This window comes from Salmo salar, chromosome 18 (genome assembly GCF_965601325.2).
Source record: "Salmo salar chromosome 18, fSalSal1, whole genome shotgun sequence".
In the NCBI taxonomy this organism is placed as follows: Eukaryota; Metazoa; Chordata; class Actinopteri; order Salmoniformes; family Salmonidae; genus Salmo; species Salmo salar.
Window position 1 is genome coordinate 73,541,432 of NC_138308.1, and position 21,205 is coordinate 73,562,636.

Below are 21,205 nucleotides of genomic sequence, written 5' to 3' on the forward strand. Positions count from 1 at the left end.
AAGCTTCTAAAGCCATGACATCATTTTCTGGAATTTTCCAAGCTGTTTAAAGGCACAGTCAACTTAGTGTTGACTGGAATTGGAATTGTATAATAATTGTATAATAATAAAAAAATAATCTGTCTGTAAACAATTGTTGGAAAAATTACTTGTGTCATGCACAAAGTAGATGTCCTAACCGACTTGCCAAAACTATAGTTTGTTAATGAAACATTTGTGGAGTGGTTGAAAATGAGTTTTAATGACTCCAACCTGTGTATGTAAACTTCTGACTTCTACTGTATATATTTTTTATTTTATTTATTTATTTAACTATGCAATTCAGTTAAGAACAAATTCTTATTTACAATGACAGCCTACCAAAAGGCCTCCTACGGGGACGAAGGCTGGGATTAAAAAATAAATAAATATAGGACAAAACACACATCACGACAAGAGAGATCAAAGACAACAACATAGCAAGGCAGCAACACATGACAACACAGCATGGTAGCAACACAACATGACAACAACATGGTAGTAAGACAACATGGCAGCAGCACAACATGGTACAAACATCATTGGGCACAGACAACAGCACAAAAAGCAAGAAGGTAGAGACTTCGATACATCACGCAAAGCAAGTAATTTTAACATTCTGTCATAAAGAGCTCAACTTAATAAAACATGTTCTCATCTCAAGATGCTAAATAAGTTCAATAAATAAATTACTATAGCAAGTGCCTGTAACGACTGTCGTCGGATTTAGACCAAAATGCAGCGGGGAAATGTGTACTCATCTTCTTTATTTTTAAACGGACAAGAAGGAGAACCAAAATAAACACGTACACAAACAAAACACAACGACAGGCTGGTAAGGCACAGGGCTATACACAAAACATAGAAATACACTAACATAGAACAGTGCCCAAAAACCCCCAGAATACATAAATCAAATACCCTACTAAACAAACCACCACCCCGAACCACATAAAACAAATATCCTCTGCCACGTCCTGACCAAACTACAATAACAAATAACCCCTATTACTGGTCAGGACGTGACAGTGCCAAATAAAGTAAAAGCCAAAAAATCTGCCAATTTCAAAAATAGAAACTTCGGTGAACCGTTGAAATATTTTGATGGTCTTACAAATATTTAGCTGTCCTTTGAAACAGTTAGCAGGTCTTTGAAAATGCCAGACACCGTTGAAATATTTTGCAGGTCATTGAAATATTTTCATGGCCTTTGAAATATTTCACAGCTTTTTACCAAACTTTGCAGCCTGAAATATTTTGCTGGCCTTTTACAGAAACAAAGCATGTCTGACTTTTGTTAATAAGAAGGAAATTGTTGAGGCAACTTTTATGTATATTTTAGATCATGGGGATATTATCTATATGCGTGCAGCAGCATCTACACTTAAACCACTAGATGCTGTTTTCCATTGTGCCCTTACGTTTATTACTGGTAATGTTTATAGAACTCTCCATTATGTTTTGTATCAAAAAGTGTCTTGGGCCTATTTGGAGAGAGCAGCATTTTCTTGTGTTTATTTACAAAGCACTCATGCAGAAACTTCCTAGATATTTATCTATCATCATTAATTCAATTTAGACCTACAAATGACCAAACCCGGTCTCAGGCTTGGATAACACTGGATGCCCCTTCGGTCTCCACAGAGTTGGGTAAATCTGCTTTCAGTGTTTTTGCGCCCTTTATGTGGAAAAACTTCCAGAGCGCTCTGAAATTAGATGGTCATAAATGTGTCTGTTTTTCTTAATATGTTTTGTAATTTTGTATATTGTATGTGTTTGATGTGTTTATGCAGGGCTCATCTTTAAAAGAGAACTTTCCTGTCAACAAAATAAAGGTTAAATAAAAATATATAAATCAAATAACACTAGCAAGGTTTCCATCCAATTGGCTACAGATTTTCATGCAAATATCCTAAAATCCGCATAAAAAAAATATTAGCATTTTCCCACCAGAGATGTCTCCATCAAATTCACTTGTTGTAGATAAAAAGCTGTGCGTAATGACACCTTTTGCGGTTAAATTCCCATGTACTGAATAAAACATACAAGTTAAATGGGTTTCCGTTGCATTTTGAACTCTAATGATGGTTTTCTCACAAAATAATTGTGTTATACAGTGCATTCGTGAAGTATTCAGACCCCTTTACTTAAAAAAAAGTATTCTAAAATGAATAAAATCATTTTTTCCCTCATCAATCTACACCCTATACCCCATAATGACAAAGCAAAAAAAGGTTTTTAGACATTTTTGCATTCAGACCCTTTGCTATGAGACTCGAAATTGAGCTCAGGTGCATCCTGTTTCCATTGATTATCCTTGAGATGTTTCTACAACTTGATTGGAGTCCACCTGTGGTAAATTCAAAGGATTGGACATGACTTGGAAAGGCACACACCTGTCTATATAAAGTCCCACAGTTGACAGTACATGTCAGAGCAAAAACCAAGCCATGAGGTCGAAGGAATTGTCCGTAGAGTTCCGAGACAGGATTGTGTTGAGGCACAGATCTGGGGAAGGGTACCAAAAAATGGCTGCAACATTAAAGGTCCCCAAGAACACAGTAGCCTCCGTCATTCTTAAATGGAAGAAGTTTGGAACCACCAAGACTCTTCCTAGATCTCGCCGCACCGGCCAAACTGAGCAATCGGGGGAGAAGGGCCTTGGTCAGGGAGGTGACCAAAAACCTGATGGTCACTCTGACAGAGCTCCAGAGTTCATCTGTGGAAATGGGATAACCTTCTAGAAGGACAACCATCTCTGCAGCACTCCACCAATCAGACCTTTATGGTAGAGTGGCCAGACTGAAGCCACTCCTCAGTAAAAGGCATATTACAGCCTGCCTGTCATTTGCCAAAAGGCACCTAAAGGACACCTAAACAAGATTCTCTGGTCTGAATTAAACAAGATTGAACTCTTTGGCCTGAATGTCAAGCGTCACGTCTGGAGGAAACCTAGCACCAGCTTGGTGGTGGCAGCATCATGCTGTGGGGATGTTTTTCAGCAGCAGGGACTGGGAGACTAGTCAGGATCGAGGGAAAGATGAACGGAGCAAGGTACAGAGAGATCCTTGATGAAAGCCTGCTCCAAAAACTCCCCAAATACAGGTGTGTTCATAGGGTTGGTTCCGGCATGTGTCTGGCACCATCTCCCCCCCCCTCATATCAGGCAGGAACCAAGGATTGTTTATGACACCAAATCCAAGACACACAAAGTTACATTTCCTTTATAATTGCAAACATTTCTAAAAACCTGTTTTTGCTTTGTCATTATGGAGTATTGAAAAAAACGATTTAATCCATTTTAAAATAAGGCTGTGGAAAAAGTCAAGGGGTCTGAATACTTTCCAAATGCACTGTATAGCGAGTGTGCCCACTCTGGTATTGGGCAGGCACATGCGCTCTAGCCAAAAATGTACAGGGGTAAACTAACTCGATATACTTTCAAATGACTAAAACCAAATCGAAACTGTGTAGAAATGATAATGGTCCTGTATTCCTACAGTTTCTTGACTGTCCAGCTTGCTAATTATCACTAGACAGTCAGGGAGCATAGAAAATTCCAAAAACAACAGAGGACTATTTTTAGCAAATTTTGGAGGTAAATTTTGAACACATTTGCAGTACAGCCCTCCAGGCCAAATGAGTTTGACACCCCTGGCCTACATGATGAGCTTATTATGGACAAAAGAGCAAGATCATTTGTATTTATCAAATGGTAGCCAAGCATCGTTGATCACCAGAATATGACCCTTGATATGTATTGGAAAGGAGCATCAAGCTCATCACCCTGCACTTTCACCACCCTGTGAAGTTCATAACTTTTTCATCTGTAGCCTTATAAACTGCATGCTTTCCAGATGAGTCCTAGTGGGAGGACCACACAACATGTAAAGACTCCAAGTTTACTTTGATGTTATTATGTCAATATTTGGGCATAAAAACGTTTTCACCGGCATTTCTCGCGTAATACATTTTACGGACAGAAAAATATCACACCTTGTCTAGGGATTTTTTTTGGTCGACATTTGGAATGTTTACCAACACATTTTCTGTTTCCATCAGGACAGTCAAGACATTTGTTATCCGACATGTACTTTACTCGCATAAAAAGGTTGGATGGAAACCTGGTTACTGCTAACTTAGCTTGAGTTAACTGTTTTGAACTCCAAGCACAGAAAGTTCACATGGAAATTAATGTTCTTAGGCATTAATCATGCAAACACATTTTGTATTGTGACATGGCATCAGTGAGATTCCACTGCGCCACCAGGATGGAGCTAGCATGCCATGTTTTTTTTTAACTCATACAAAACTGTTCATTTTAGTTTATTCAAACAGACCCCATTTCAAGGGAAACAAGCCCAAATTAAGATCAGGTGTGGCAAATTAGTGGGAGTTATGTTGACGCTGAGAACTGAATGTATATGTTTTTAAAGAACATTCTTAGAACGTACTTTGAACATTACTAATGTGTCTTTTGTTTTTATGGAAAGTTTTTATGTTCTGACGATAGAATTAATAGGTTTTCAAATAACATTCTTAGAACGTTCTCTGAATGTTACAAAAGTTCTGAAATTCCCACAGAAGAAAATTGGTTCTTAATGTTCTCTGAAACTTCTGAGAACATGCCTTGCGGAAACCTGTAGGAAACATTATGCTGAAGTACAGATAGTGTTTTCTTAACGTTCTTTGATCATTCTGAGAACATGACTCAGAATTACATTTTCTCTGAACTATTTTAGAACATTCCCAATGTCAAACCAGTTGGAGAACGTTCCTAGAACATTACGAAGAACATGTTCAAGTAATGAAATACAAAGAAAATATTTGTTGGAAAGCAGAGTGAACCAGGTTTTCCTCTAGGATTCTGCCTGTACTTAGCTCTATTCCGTTTTTTATCCCAAAAAAGGACAATCATACCCATAACAATCATGCAGCCACCATGCTTGAAAATATGAAGTGGTACTCAGTGATGTGTTGGAGTTATTCCATAACTTTATGTCCTGAACACAAAGTGTTAATTTCTTTGACACATTTTTTACTTTAGTGCCTTATTTTTATTCTGTACAAGCTTCCTTCTTTTCACTCTGTCATTTAGGTTAGTATTGTGGAGTACTACAATGTTGTTGATCCATCCTCCGTTTTCTCCTATCACAGCCATTACACTCTGTAACTGTTTTAAAGTCACCATTGGCCTCATGGTAAAATCCCTGAGCGGTTTCCTTCCTCTCTGGCAACTGAGTTAGGAAGGACGCCTGTATGTTTGTAGTGACTGAGTGTTTTGACACACCACCCAAAGTGTAATTAATAACTTGACCATGCTCCAAGGGACATTCAATGTCACTTTATTTTTACCCATCTACCAATCGGTGCCCTCCCTGGTCTTTGTGTTTGAAATTCACTGCCCGACTGAGGGACCTTACAGATAATTGTATGTGTGGGGTACAGAGATTATGCAGTCATTCAAAAATCATGTTAAACACTATTATTGCACACAGTGAGTCCATGCAATTTACGTGACTTGTTAAGCAAATGTTTACTCCATAACCTATTTAGGCTTGCCATAATAAAGGGTTCGAATACTTATTGACTCAAGACATTTCAGCTTTTCATTATTTATTAATTTGTAAAAATGTCTAAAAACATAATTCCACTTTGACATGATGGGGTATTGGGTGTAGGCCAGTGACAAACAATCTCAATTTAATCAATTTTAAATTCAGGCTGTAACACAACAAAATGTGGAAAAAGTCAAGGGGTGTGAATTCTGTATATAAACCCTGGATTGCTGATGCTATGTATTGGCCAATGAATGGCTTTGAAACCTCTGGTCGGCCATATTGGCACTCCTCAGAAAAGCAATCCTCTATAGGAATTAATGGAATTCTTCAGTATTTCATTTAAATGTTGGAAGGACAAATGACATGTATATAACTATTTTTTGTAGTACTTTCTAAAAATTATACTTGAAATAAAATTATTTATATTTGTTAAATGTTTTTGCTTAGCTCACAATGTAATTTAAACATTTGCATTCAGATGTCTGTAATAGAATAAATGTGGCAAAAATAAATGTAGACATTAATAAATGCCTTTCTATAGCTTCCAAAATATTTTTTACAATGGTGGGGGGTGCCAAGATGAAGGTGCGGTGGGTTCAAAACAGCAACCGTGTCAGTCATCTAGTGTACATATATAAATCAGTGTATAACAGGTTCCAAGTGATATGAATTGCAAAAATGTAAAATCCCAAAAGGTACAAAAATGATAAAATAGCAGGTAAATTAAATCCGAATGAAACTGTAGAAAACTGAAGCTCTCCATGGCGTTTTCCAGTTTCTATCAAATCAAATTTTATTGGTCACATACACATGGGTAGCAGATGTTATTGCGAGTGTAGCGAAATGCTTGTGCTTCTAGTTCTGACAGTGCAGCAATATCTAACATGTAATCTAACAATTCCACACAACTACCTAATACACACAAATCTAAGTAAAGGAATGTAATAAGAATATATACATATAAATATATGGATGATCAATGACAGAGCGGCATAGGCAAGATGCAATGGATGGTATAAAATAGAGTATCAAGCCCCAATCAGCTGTCCTAATTAGCTCAACCACAGATTATCCATTATATTGTCCAGATACTCAAGTGGCCACTTTAACAATGAAAATAAATGTCTTCAAAAATGGAAGGCAGTCGGGAGGAGGCAAGACCAGTTGGGACAATTGTAGCCAATGAGAGGGCAGATACGTGTGTGAACAACAGGCAAAACTCCAGGCAAAAAAGTTGCTGGGATGTCACGTGTCCTACTTACCTTAGTAGACCCCTAACAACTTAAGCATTACAAAACTTATATTCTATCAAATGCACATGGAGCAAATAATCCATTCATGTTTTTGTTAACCAAATTCAAAACTCTCTCATTGATCTCCATACAAAAACTCCTGGCTTGGTTTCCATACATTAATAAGCATTTCTACATAATTCTGGATCTTTCTCCTCTTATGAGTACACAAATTAACTAAAATAAATTAAATTCAAGAGGTTTCAAGGTTAGTCAAGAAATGTACATTTTATTAATATATTGAATAGTTTACATTTTTAAATATCAAAATCATATAGCAAGCAATATCTAAAGGTTTATACTTGTATCCGATCAATCAAAGTTCATAATCAAAATAAAATACACATTTTAACATTTTAATTAAATTTGTGCTGGGAAAAAAAAAACTTTCAGACAATTAGGTTTCATGTGGCATGAACAAAAACACTTTCTCAGTCAAAAACATAACTCAGCCTCTAGTAGCTCATGTAATTTCAGGTGCTCTAATTGTCCAATAATATTTCCACACTGGGAGTATTGTATTTTTTAAATTGTTATTATGGATCCCCATTAGCTCCTGCCAAGGCAGCAGCTGCCCTTCCTGGGGTCTTCTTCTCCCGTGTATGTATCCTCTGATGTGATTTCAGGCTCCCTAACTGGGTAAAACCCTTTCCGCAATGCGAGCATTGGTAAGGCTTCTCTCCTGTGTGTGTTCTTTCATGTGTTTTCAGGCTCCCTACTTGGGTAAAACCCTTTCCACAATGGGAGCATTGGTAAGGCTTCTCCCCTGTGTGTGTTCTTTCATGCACTTTTAGATGCCCCAATTGTCCAAAACCCTTTTCACAATGGGAGCACTGGTAAGGCATCTCTCCTGTGTGTGTTCTTTCATGCACTTTTAAATGCCCCAACTGTCCAAAACCCTTTCCACAATGGGAGCAGTGGTAAGGCTTCTCTCCCGTGTGCGTTCTCTCATGGTTGTTGAGATTCCCTAACAGGGGAAAGCTCTTTCCACAGTGGGAACAGTGGTAAGGCTTCTCACCTGTGTGTGTCCTCTCATGCGTTTTCAAGCTACCTAACCAGGTAAACGTTTTTCCACATTGTGAGCAGTGGTAAGGCTTCTCTCCTGTGTGTATTCTTTCATGCTCTTTCAGGTCCCTTGACCGGGTAAAACTAGTTCCACACTGAGAGCAGTGGTAAGGCTTCACTCCAGAGTGTATTTTCTCATGTGTTTTTAGGGTCCCTAATTGGGTAAAACTTGTTCCACACTGAGAGCAGTGGTAAGGCTTTTCTCCTGTGTGTATTCTCTCATGTACTTTTAGCTTCCCTAACCAGCAGAAACTCTTTGTACACTGCAAACATTGGAAAGGCTTTTCTGCTGTGTGTGTCCTCTCATGCTCTTTTAGGTTTCGTAACTTAGTAAAACTCTTTCCACACTGGGAGCAATGGTGTGGTCTTGCTGGTTTGGATGTCTTTGGGTCTGGTTCCACTGAAGGACTCATCCCGTGGTCAGAGTGAGAGTCTGGTTTCTCTCCTGTAAAAAGACAGTGTTTAGTTAAATAGACTTGAACAAAACATCCACATTATAAAACTGTCTTCCAATTAGGTTTAATCCAGTACTAGATCAGTTTACACAAAATGTCCATAATTGTTTCAACTTGGTGGCCCTTAAAATGATAATAATGTAGAACGTAAAATGTGATCTTTCTCTTGAAAATGTGATCTGTACACATAACTAAAGTATTAATAGCCCAAATATTGGTAGAAAATCAATTGGAAGAAATTTTGAAAAAGTAATTGGTATAGCTTTGGTAAGAGAGGTCAGAGAACCCGGCACACTTGTCTGTAGATCTGTAGGTTTTATGGACAGTGAGTTAATGAAAATTTGACCCATAACTGGAAATATTCATATACACTCAGTGAAATGAAAAATGAGGGAAGTCAAGAGACCTAACTTCAAGTCGTTTTAGATGCACGCTGAACAGAAATATAAAACGCAACATGCAACAATTTTGATTTTAAAGATTTGACTGAGTTATAGTTCAGGAAATCAGTCAATTGAAATAAATAAATTAGGTAGGGGTCTGGATCAGAAACTATCTGGTGTGACCACTATTTGCCTCATACAGGGCAACATCTCCTGGGCATAGAGTTGATCAGGCTGTTGACTGTGGCCTGTGAAATGTCCCACTCCTCTTCAATGGCTGTGTGAAGTCACTGGATATGGCCGGGAACTGAAACACGCTGTCGTACACATCGATCCAGAGCATCCCAAACATGCTCAATTTGTGTCATGTCTGGTGAGTATGCAGGCCATGAAATAACTGGGACATTTTCAGCGTCGAGGAATTATGTACAGATCCTTGCAACATGGGGCCATGCATTATCATGCTGAAACTGTGTAATGATCATGCTGTTTAATCAACTTCTTGATATGCCACACCGGTCAGGATGGATTGTCTTGGCAAAGGAGAAATGCTCACCAACAGGGATGTAAATACATTTGTGCACAAAATTTGAGAGAAATAAGCTTTTTGTGCATATGGAACATTTTGGGGATCTTTTATTTCAGCTCATGAAACATAGGACCAACCCTTTACATGTTGCGTTTATATTTTTGTTCCGTGTAAATGTTTGCCCTCAGATATTTTACAATGGCTTTCCGCCAGAAGTCAAAGAGCTCTGGATGAGTTTCGTATAGCTGCCATTTTTTCCCTGTGCTTCCTAGTAGAGTTTTTTTAATCTCCTCCCCTATGCTCCGTTTACACATCCTGCTCTTCCTTCAGAAAAGCATTCATCACAACTTTGTTCATTTGCACAATTTCTCTAGTTCACTTTCGCTTGCAAATGTTAACACTCACCAAAAATGACATTCGGTAGTTACTAGCTATGCTTGTATAACTTTATGAGCAGGATTTGCCTGTCTTTGCAATTAGTTTGTTAATTTTTGCACGTTAGCAGTTAGCTAACAGCGTCTGTGATTTCACAATTAGTTTGTGTTCATTTTGTTAGCATTCTGCTAATAGAGGCCCAATGGGGTCTTTTCTGGCATTTTTAGCATGTCAGTAATACCATAAATCCCGGGATGAGTTAAGGACGATATGAAAATCTGGATACCGCCCAAGCCTAGTTCAGATCGCTCCCTCTTCACACGCGTGCTAAGAGCACACACAAGCTCCAGTTAGGCATACAGAAATAAATGCCTATAAAAATGTTCCAACTGATGGGATACACAAGCTACATTCCTTGCCAAATGACGTCAGTATTATCACAAATTCAAAATGGACTGGTTGATTGAAGTAGGGAAATATGTGTTCCAACAACAGGCTGCAGTTTTGGAATAATTGCGTCCTGTCTATTTTCAACTGAGGCTACTTTGCGAACAAAGACAGGTTCCACACTAAAAATATACAAAAACATTAGTTTGATAAAGACAAAAAGCATATTTTTTATCAGAACATTAAGCCTAGGCCTTCTCACCAAACTGATGTCGTTGCTGTAATTTATCACCATGCAGTGTTCAATGTGGAATTCTTAATCCATTTGGCAAATTCCAAAGAACCATCAGAATAAAAAAAATAAATGGAATGTCTGTTTATCGGAAAGAAAAACAATTTAAGTTTGTAACCCTGAAAAAATGTATACTCGCCAAATTGAGCCCAGTTTCAAATCATCACTCTTTGAGAATAACTGTTCCAGACGCGTATCACTTTGCACTGGCAACTTTATTAATTTTGAAAAATATTTGGTTATATTTTATTCTGTTATATTACATCATGTTTCTTTACTATAACATACAGGGATGCAAACTGGTGAGGGCCCAAAAAGGTGACACTTTTTTTTGCACTGAAACATGCAAAAAATCCATTCCAGGAGGAAATGCGGGTTTTAACTAATTAAACAACAAAGAATATGATCTACATGATCAGTCTCTGTGTGTAAAATAAAAAGTGGTTAATGTGAACCTAACTCACAGCTAAAACATGTAAAGAAACCAATCCAATGTTATTTGTTGCCTAAACTTTACTGCAAATGACACTCATGACTTGAGAAAAAAACAATACACTAATATTGCAGTTAGCCATGACAGTCTTTATAATAGAACGCTTGTGACCACACACATCTAAATATTGCACTTGGGGAAAAAACATCTTAAAGTAGAAATAGAATGAAACAAACAGGCATTCTATTTTGTCTCTATTTTTAATGGCCACTATAGTAGACATTGAAAAAGTGCACAAGGCTACATGTGCAAAAATAACATTCACGGAGTTAAAAAATATATAATCCCCCCTCACACACAAGTGTTACTGTCAAATTCAACACAACAAAATCAATATCTTTGGATTACACTACACATTATTACATTGTACACTTTCTGCCTGTAGACATCTGTTCTACAATGTGCCAGCAGAGCATGATACCCTTTGTTGGCATAATTGATCTCTTTCAGGCAGAGAGTACACCTGGCATACCCCTTTTTATCCACTGTATTAAAAAAGTGAGAAAGAGGGAAAGTGTGTGGTGTTCCTTTCACCTCTATAGTGGCATCCAGCTTAAGCCAGGCCCAGCTCCAGCTAAACTTGATCCCTGAATCCACTTGTTTAGCAAGCAATGCCTAATTTTCACCTATTTCTCTTATTCTACCACATACTGTAGAGGGAAAACATTAGTTCATAGATAGATGTTAGTTCGTTAGCTAGTTAACATTTCACACAGATTTCCAGGGTCCAGTAGGCAACTAATGCGTTATAACTTGATGAACGGCAAGGTGTTGTATACCAGTTAATATAATAGCGAATTGGTTAGGTTACTAACGATAGCTCATCTGATGTTAAACGTTAGCTAGCTAACATTAGCTGTCTGACTTTATTAGCCAGCTAATTTTCACACCATAAACTCAATTAGTTGATCAGTTAAGTTGGCTAATGTTGCTCAACATTTCTCTGGCTAGCTAGCCTCTCTAGGGTCGGCGGGACGAAATCGTCCCACCTACGTAACAGCCAGTGGAATCCTGTGGTGCGTTATTCAAATACCTTAGAAATGCTATTACTTCAATTTCTCAAACATTTGACTATTTTACACCATTTTAAAGACAAGACTCTCGTTAATCTATCCACACTGTCCGATTTCAAAAAGGCTTTACAACGAAAGCAAAACATTAGATTATGTCAGCAGAGTACCCAGCAAGAAATAATCAGACACCCATTTTTCAAGCTAACATATAATGTCACATAAACCCAAACCACAGCTATAAGCAGCAAGAACCTTTGATGATCTTCATCAGATGACACACCTAGGACATTATGTTATACAATACATGCATGTTTTGTTCAATCAAGTTCATATTTATATCAAAAACCAGCTTTTTACATTAGCATGTGACGTTCAGAACTAGCATACCCCCCGCAAACTTCCTGTGAATTTACTAAACATTTACTAAATTACTCACGATAAACGTTCACAAAAAGCATAACAATTATTTTAAGAATTATAGATACACAACTCCTCTATGCACTCAATATGTCCGATTTTAAAATAGCTTTTCGGTGAAAGCACATTTTGCAATATTCTAAGTAGATAGCCTGGCATCACAGGGCTAGCTATTTAGACACCCAGCAAGTTTAGCACTCACCAAAGTCAGATTTACTATAAGAAAAATGTTATTACCTTTGGTGTTCTTCGTCAGAATGCACTCCCAGGACTTCTACTTCAATAACAAATGTTGGTTTGGTCACAAATAATCCATAGTTATATCCAAATAGCGGCGTTTTGTTCGTGCGTTCAAGACACTATCCGAAAGGGTAAATAAGGGTTACGCGCACGATGCATTTCGTGACAAAAAATGTCTAAATATTCCATTACCGTACTTCGAAGCATGTCAGCCGCTGTTTAAAATCGATTTTTATGCCATTTTTCTCGTAAAAAAAGCGATAATATTCCGACCGGGAATCTGTGTTTAGGTTCAAAGACGATAGAAAATAAAAACATAGGGTCGACTCGTGCACGCGCCTCAGCCAATTGTCCTCTGATAGAGCACTTGCCAAAAGCGCTAATGTGTTTCAGCCTGGGGCTGGAATTACATCATTCAGCTTTTTCCCGCCTTCTGAGAGCCTATGGGAGCCATAGGAAGTGTCACGTTACAGCAAAGATCCTCAGTCTTCAATAAACAGAGTCAAGAAGCTCAAGGAATGGTCAGACAGGCCACTTCCTGTAAGGAATCTTCTCAGGTTTTTGCCTGCCATATGAGTTCTGTTATACTCACAGACACCATTCAAACAGTTTTAGAAACTTTAGGGTGCTTTCTATCCAAAGCCAATAGTTATATGCATATTCTAGTTACTGGGCAGGAGTAGTAACCAGATTAAATCGGGTACGTTTTTTATCCGGCCGCGCAAATACTGCCCCCTATCCCCAACAGGCTAGCAAGATACTTAACAATGCTAACAATACTTGTTCCACCACACTTTGTCCCTCACCGCAAACTTTCCAAATGCCAGTTGTTTTTGGTTACAGCTCATGAAGTACGCTTCATCACCTTCTCACCCCCGTCTCCGTGGTCAGGCTTCTCACCGACCTCTTCGTTATCGTTCAGGGGACGCGCTGCTGTAACTGGCAAACTGCCTTTCCACTCTCTGCTGTCTCTCCAGAGCGCGCACTGATGCTGTAACTAGAAAATTGGTTGTCTCTTCTCTCTTCAGTCTCGTGCTGCATTCTGTTGTTATGTGAACGATTGCTCCAAACGCGCATCACTCGTTCGCTTACAGCCAGTAGTGATCCAAAGCCATAGGTCACCTATTTTGGATTCAAAATGGTAAATTTTGCAGAAAGATGACTAGTTTGCATCCCTGAACAACTGTGATAAAGGCTCTGGAAATTGTCTGCTAAATTAATAAAAACAAGGCTGTGCCATTGCATAGCCATATGTTTCTACAAACAAGCACCACCACTGAGGTTACTGCCTTTTTGAAGATATAACCAGCTGATATTACGGTTTCAATAAATGAATCTGCAATGGCACTTGCAAAACAGTGTATAGAACACGTGCTCTTTCCATGACATAGACTGACCAGGTGAAAGCTATGATCCCTTTAAACCAGTCAATAGGTGTAGATGAAGGGGAGGAGACTGTTTAATAAAGATTTCTAAGCCTAGAGACAATTGAGACATGGATTGTGTATGTGCCATTCATAAGGTGAATGGGCAACACAAAAGATTTAAAATAAAAAATATATTTAAAAAAAAAAGACAAAATATAAGTGCCTTTGAACGGGGTATAGTAGTGGGTGCTAGGTGCACCGGTTTGAGTGTGTCAAGAACTGCAAAGCTGCTGTGTTTTTCATGCTCAACAGTTTCCCATGTGTATCAAGAATGGTCCACCACCCAAAGGACATCCAGGCAACTTGACACAACTATGGGAAGCATTGGAGTCAACATCCCTTTGGAACACTGGTCCATGCCCAGATGAATTGAGGCTGTTCTAAGGGAAATATTCTGAGGGAAATATTAGGAAAGTGTTCCTAATATTTTGTACACTCAAAGTATATGGGGCAGTTAGGAAGTTATCTGTAAGGGTTACGATAAAATAGGCATTGCTGTGCACTGTTTTCATAGATCAGGTATTCCCAAACTGGGGTAAGCCAAACATTTTCAAACAGTCCATTTAGATTTTCCAACAGGGTTATACATTTGGGTGATGTTTTTTTCTCACCTGATTAGCCTCGTATCACTGCCAAAAATAACATTAAACCATCTGGTGTTCAGCAAAATAACAACACAATGTCAAATACAGGTAGCCTAGTCAAATAATTAACATCCAATCACATTAACCGTTACTCTCTTGCGGGAAACCTTCACTCTTGCACAGACATTAAGAAACGAAACATGTCAATTTGAAAAATAAGCCCCACAAGTTTTTTGAGCGAGAATAAAGATGACTTTCGAGTAGTAAGACATGTATAAAAGCAACAGATACCATTAATAAGAAGGGACTAGAACCGTCTTATATGGTGAGCTACCGAGTGACTAGGACAGGCAAGCCACATACTATTGTGGAGGACTTCATTCTTCCTGCTGCCGCGGATATGGCTGAGACAATGCTGGGGGAAAAAGCCAAAAAATTATACAGACAATGCCTTCATCAAACAACACTGTTTCACAACAAATCAGTGACATGGCAGGAGATGTTTTGAAACAATTACTACTTCGCATACAAGACAGTGAATTCTATGCATTACAGCTGGATGAGTCAACAGACGTGGCGGGCCTGGCACAGCTCCTGGTATATGTCCCTTACGTTTATGGGGGGGTCAACAGGACAGGATATTTTTAAAGCACTGGACAGCTTTGTGACATCAAATGGACTTTGGTGGTCAAGATGTGTTGGTATCTGTACTGATGGCACAAAAGCCATAACGGGCTTGCAAGCAGTTGCTTCCAACACCACTTGGGTACACTGCAGCATCCACCGAGAGGCTCTTGCTGCCAAGGGAATGCCTGACAGTTAAAAATATATTTTGGACACTACAGTGAAAATGGTTAACTTTGTTAAAGCATGGTCCCTGAACTCTCATGTATTTTCTGTATTATGCAATGATATGGGCAGTGACCATGTAACGCTTTTACAACATACAGAAGTGCGCAAAGTATTGACACGTATTTTTGAATTGAGAGCTTAAAGTTTTCTTTACTGACCATCATTTTCACTTGTCTGACAGCTTTTTCTCACCTGGATGATATGAATCTAGCATTACAGGGACTCTCCGCAACTATATTCAATGTGTGGGACAAAACTGAGGCTATGATTAAGAAGTTGGAGCTCTTCTCTGTCTGCAGTAACAATGACAACACACAGGTCTTTCCATCATTGTATGATTTTGTTTTGTGTGCAAATGAACTCAAGCTTACGGACAACGTCAAATGTGATATAGCGAAGCACCTGAGTGAGCTGGGTGCGCAATTACGCAGGTACTTTCCCGAAACAGATGACACAAACAACTGGATTCGTTAACCCTTTCATGCCCTGCCTCCAGTCCACTTACCGATATCTGAACAAGAAAGCCTCATCGAAATTGCAACAAGCGGTTCTGTGAAAATGTAATTTAATCAGAAGCCACTGCCAGGTTTCTGGATAGGGCTGCGCTCAGAGTATCCTGCCTTGGCAAATCTAGCTGTTAAGACACTGATGCCCTTTGCAACCATGTACCTATGTGAGAGTGGATTCTCGGCCCTCACTAGCATGAAAACTAAATACAGGCACAGACTGTGTGGAAAATTATTTAAAACTGAGATTCTCTCCAATACAACCCAACATTGCAGAGTTCAAGCACACCCTTCTCATTAACCTGTGATGAGTTATTCACCATTTTATATGAACAAATAAGGTTTTATATGTAAGATGGCTAAATAAAGATCAAAATTATTGATTATTATTATTATTATTTGTGCCCTAGTCCTATAAGAGCTCTTTGTCACTTCCCACGAGCTGGGTTGTGACCAAAACTCACACTCATTCTTATGTTTAATAAATGTATTGTATAGGGTGTGTGTGTGGCAGGCTTACAATAATGGCAACAAAAAAAACATTTGAGAGTGCGCTGACCCTGGCGCTAGAGGGGGTACGCAGCTGGAGATTGAATGTTTGAATGGGTACGGGACTATAAAAGGTTTGGGGACCACTGGCATAATTGCTTTATTTTAAAAAAAATTCAGTGAAAACATTTTTTTTAAGTACTTGAACAGTCAAATGCCCATCCCTAGTTACAGGTAATGATTACTAAAATATTGTATGGTACAACCTTGTGGCTACTGTTGTCCTGTCTCAGCAGCTACAAGCAGAGGCTAAGCCCCCTACAGGGTAACCCCATTACTGAAGACCATACAGATTAAAACCAGTGGAAAATTCCCGATGGCGCGTGAAGCCGGAAGTACTTGAATTTGAAGCGCTCCATATTGCTGAATGGGTCTGAATGACGCACCCGGTGAAAGTGGCCGAACGAGCTGGGCCAGAGGATCTCAGCCATAGAGAAGGCCCTGCCAACAGAATAAGAAGATGATCCTCAAGGAGCTATTCACCAAAGAGTACATGAAAGCCAAAGGCCTCACCCAGACCGCCAACGGACTTATACTGGCCTTCCCCGCACAGAGCGTCACAGACACAATAGAAGACATCGTGGGAAGTATTAGGGCTGGGAATTGCCAGGGACCTCAAGGTACGATATAATCGTGATAAATACTGTAGGTGGCGATACGATTTGTATGCGATTCGAACGATTCTAAATGTATTGCAAGTTGATACTGTGTTTTTATTCTGATTCAATGTTCCAAACATATTGCCCACCATAGAAAGCATGAGAAAATGAGTTAATTAGTCATGGAAATAAGTGCTGAAAACAAATTGGCTTCCTATTTAAAAAATAAGATGGAGAACAAGCTATGAAGGAAAAATACTGGAGTTTTGGTGCCGGTACTGTCAACTAGCACAAAAATAATAGTAATACAATTTTGTCAAAAGAATATACGATATATCGTCAAATAATATCTTGATATGTAACTGTATCAATCTCTCCCCCCCCCATCACCAGGAGCTAAGAATTTCACTGTTAGTCTACACCTGTTGTTTCCGAAGTATGTGACAAATAACATTTGATTTCTTTCGAGGTATGTGAGCAGTTACAGTAGAAGCCTACATTTGTCTAATAATTTAACATACCGAGGAATGTCCTTAGTGGAAATTACCCAAAGGTGTTTTGTAGATTGACTAACCTGTGGTCCATTCCTTCCAGATGGTAAAGCAGTTGCTGCTGCACAGGGCCAACAAGGAGCACAGTAACGTTTCAGATTACACTCGTCTCAGCCTAGCCACCTCAGGGGGCTGCATCAACATTCTCCTAAACGATGGCACTGAAATCAACTCCTGGTATGACTGTTTATCAACCCCTGAAATTCATGACCATCCCTGTCAGTGACAAGGATTTATACCACTCTTAACTGTGTATAATCCTCCCTGTCCATGTTTTCCCCTCTCCCTGTCTGTTCCTCTCTGGGTATTTGTTTCCTTTCAGGACTAGAAGTATCTCTAGTCTGGGTATCTCTCCTCTGAGGCTGGCTGCAATGAATGGCCACGTCCCTGCGGTCAAGCTGCTGAGGGACATGGGCTCAAACATCAACACCACACAGATCGAGACCAACTGCAAAACGGCACCGACCCTGGCCTGCCAACGTGGAGCACAACAGAGCAGCAGTAAGTTAACAGCATTTCGACCAGAAATATGACTTTCCTGAATTGGATCTGTTGTTCGTACCCTGCCCCAAGGCAATTCCACTTATCCAAGACACCGGTACATGTCAAAAGTTTGGACACACCTACTCATTCAAGGCTTTTTCTTTATTTTTACTATTTTCTACATTGTAAGATAATAGTGAAGACATCAAAACTATGAAATAACACATATGGAATCATGTAGTAACCAAAAAAGTGTTAAACAAATCAAAATATATGTTATATTTTAGATTCTTCAAAGTAGCCACCCTTTGCCTGGATGACAGCTTTGCACACTCTTGGCATTCACTCAACCAGCTTCGAAGGAGTTTCCACGTATGCTGAGCACTTGTTGGCTGCTTTTCCTTCACTCAATTGGGTTGAGGTCGGGTGATTGTGGAGGCCAGGTCATCTAACGCAGCACTCCATCACTCTCTTCCTTGGTTAAATAGCCCTTACACAGCCTGTGTTGGGTAATTGTCCTGTTGAAAAACAAATGATAGTGGGACTAAGTGCAAACCAGATGGAATGGCGTATCGCTGCAGAATGTGCCTTGAATTCTGAATAAATCACTGACAGTGTCACCAGCACTAGCTGGGGGGGAGGGGGGGGGGGGGGGGGGGGGGGGCAGTGCCCCTGTGACAACAATTGTGGACCCCCTTGTGGCCAACCTAAATGTGGAGTATGAAATCATTTTTACATAACAAATTTTTGCTATTGTTCTTTTTTTACATCCGTTATTAGACAGTGGCAACGCGGAACATGGTATTTTGCCTGCTAATGCCTGCTAATGCAGTAAAGAAAACGACATGACAACAATAATGTCTAATGTAACTGGCCCCTCTAACAGTACAACTGGCCCCAGCTTGGCCCCCCCAGGTGAAATGGTCTAGAACCGCCACAAAGCACCCCCACACCATCACACCTCCTCCTCCATGCTTCACAGTGGGAACCACACATGCGGAGATCATCCGTTCCCCTACTCTGCGTCTCACAAAGACACGGCGGTTGGAACCAAAAATCAGAAATTTGGACTCATCAGACCAAAGGACAGATTTACACCAGTCTAATGTCCATTGCTCATGTTTCTTGGCCCAAGCAAGTCTCTTCTCCTTATTTGTGTCCTTTAGTAGTGGTTTCTTTGCAGCAATTCGACCATGAAGGCCTGATTCACTCAGTCTCTGAACAGTTGATGTTGAGATGTGTCTGTTACTTGACTCTGTGAAGCATTTATTTGGGCTGCAATTTCTGCGGCTGGTAACTCTAATGAACGTATCCTCTGCAGCAGAGATAACTCTGGGTCTTCCTTTCCTGTGGCGGTCCTCATGAGAGCCAGTTTCATCATAGCGCTTGATGGTTTTTGCGACTGCACTTGAAGAAACTTTCAAAGTTCTTAAAATGTTTTCCGTATTGACTGACCTTCATGTCTTAAAGTAATGATGGACTGTCGTTTCTCTTTGCTTATTTGAGCTGTTCTTGCCATAATATGGACTTGGGACTATCTTCTGTATACCACCCCTACCTTGTCACAACACAACTGATTGGCTAAAACGCATTAAGAAGGAAAGAAATTCAACAAATGAACTTAACAAGGCACACCTGTTAATTGAAATGCATTCCAGGTGACTACCTCATGAAGCTGTTTGAGAGAATGCCAAGAGTGTGGAAAGTTGTTATCAAGGCAAAGGGTGGCTACATTGAAGAATTTCAAATATAAAATATATTTTGATTTGTTTAACACTTTTTTGGTTACTACATGATTCCATATGTGTTATTTCATAGTTTTTATGTCTTCACTATTATTCTACAATGTAGAAAATAGTACAAATAAAGAAATACCCTTGAATTAGTAGGTGTTCAAACTTTTGACCGGTACTATATATATATATATATATATATATATATGTAAATATTGATCACATTCCTTGTGTATGATCGTATATTTTGATACATTGAATGTTAATATTGTGAACACATGTTATGAGTACTGCCCCTATATGTAGGACCTTCCACCCCCATCTGAGAAATGGATGCCTGAAGCAGACCTAAGGTTCCAAACGTTGTTATAAATAAAATCACCTGGGAGCATGAGCAGCAGTGTGCGTGTTTTCATTTCTTTTTTATATACCGTTTTACCCACTTCATATGAAAATACTAGTGTATTATAGTCGAGGCCTATTCTATTTAACTATTGCTGTACATATACTATCCTTAGTATTCTTCAGATATACTACATATTCTATCCATCATGTCTATACATCCCATCATACACACACACTCCGGAATCCGACATTGCTCTTCCTAATATTTCTAAACTCCATTATTTTATTTTTTAGATATGTGTGTATGGTATTGCCCCTCTCATCACAGGGCCTTCCGCTGGAGGTATTGATGAGCGAACTCCGAATATCCAAAGTGAAAACAAATTTACGGCAGTACTTACTGGTGTTAATCAGATCTCCTGTCTCCTCTTCCTCATTCAATGTGACAGTAATCTCCCCTTCCTCCTTCACTCCAAAAACGGCACCATCCTCTTTCACTCTGAATGCGTCTTCCTCTTTCACTGAAACGTCTTTCTCTTCTTCTTTCAATGTAACATCCTCACCTTCTATTTCGTTTTTTACTGTGACTGTCTCCTCTTCACTTTCTTCTTTCACGACAATATTTAGCCACATACCCTCTTTCTTCGTCCAGCAGACCGCTTTTTTAGCAGGGAGAGAGTAGCTGGGTGAGCTCATGGTCGGAGATATTAGCGACTAGCCTAAATTAGTGCTACTGCTAACTTAACCAGCCTGTGGATCTGCTTGAAACAACGTAATATGAAATTAAATGGGGTAACACAAAGACATGACAGGAGTGTGTTTAAAACACAGTGAATAATATACACCAAAACAGTCTAAAGGCCTTTAACGTTTCGGTTGTTGGCTAGCAAGCTACCGATGCTGCTGACTAGCTGTTGTTCTTCTTTGAGAGATTATTGACAGACTACAACCGAGAAGGTCTATTACCGCCATCTACTGTATGGGTTGTGAGTGAGAATTTAGGTTTTCTTTGTGGGAAAAACAACATAAAATACAACAAATACAAAAAAATCCATC

The 21,205-nt window shown here is 39.3% G+C and overlaps 1 protein-coding gene across 2 annotated transcripts; it reads right to left on the reverse strand.

The window, feature by feature from the left end:
- Positions 1-5,617: 5,617 nt before the first annotated feature.
- Positions 5,618-21,099, reverse strand: LOC106577602 (uncharacterized). 2 transcript variants are annotated; one of them, XM_014155804.3, is made up of 2 exons: positions 20,551-21,099; positions 5,618-8,381 (listed from the first exon to the last, which is right to left on the reverse strand). In XM_014155804.3, the coding sequence occupies exons 1-2, from the start codon at positions 20,843-20,845 to the stop codon at positions 7,408-7,410; spliced, it is 1,269 nt and encodes a 422-aa protein (XP_014011279.2). In that variant the 5' UTR covers positions 20,846-21,099; the 3' UTR covers positions 5,618-7,407. The 2 variants fall into 2 exon arrangements, 1 of the variants encoding a protein (XP_014011279.2); XR_014381393.1 differs by lacking the exon at positions 5,618-8,381 and adding an exon at positions 18,215-18,589 and having other exon boundaries at positions 20,551-20,764.
- Between the last annotated feature and the right edge of the window lie 106 nt (positions 21,100-21,205).

Excerpts from the sequence above, each read along its gene's own strand:
- LOC106577602 (XM_014155804.3), bottom strand. The coding sequence starts at position 20,845 with ATGAGCTCACCCAGCTACTCTCTCCCTGCTAAAAAAGCGGTCTGCTGG. Across the intron at positions 8,382-20,550 it reads AGGAGATCTGATTAACACCA|GAGAGAAACCAGACTCTCAC; the intron begins GTAAGTACTGCC and ends GTCTTTTTACAG.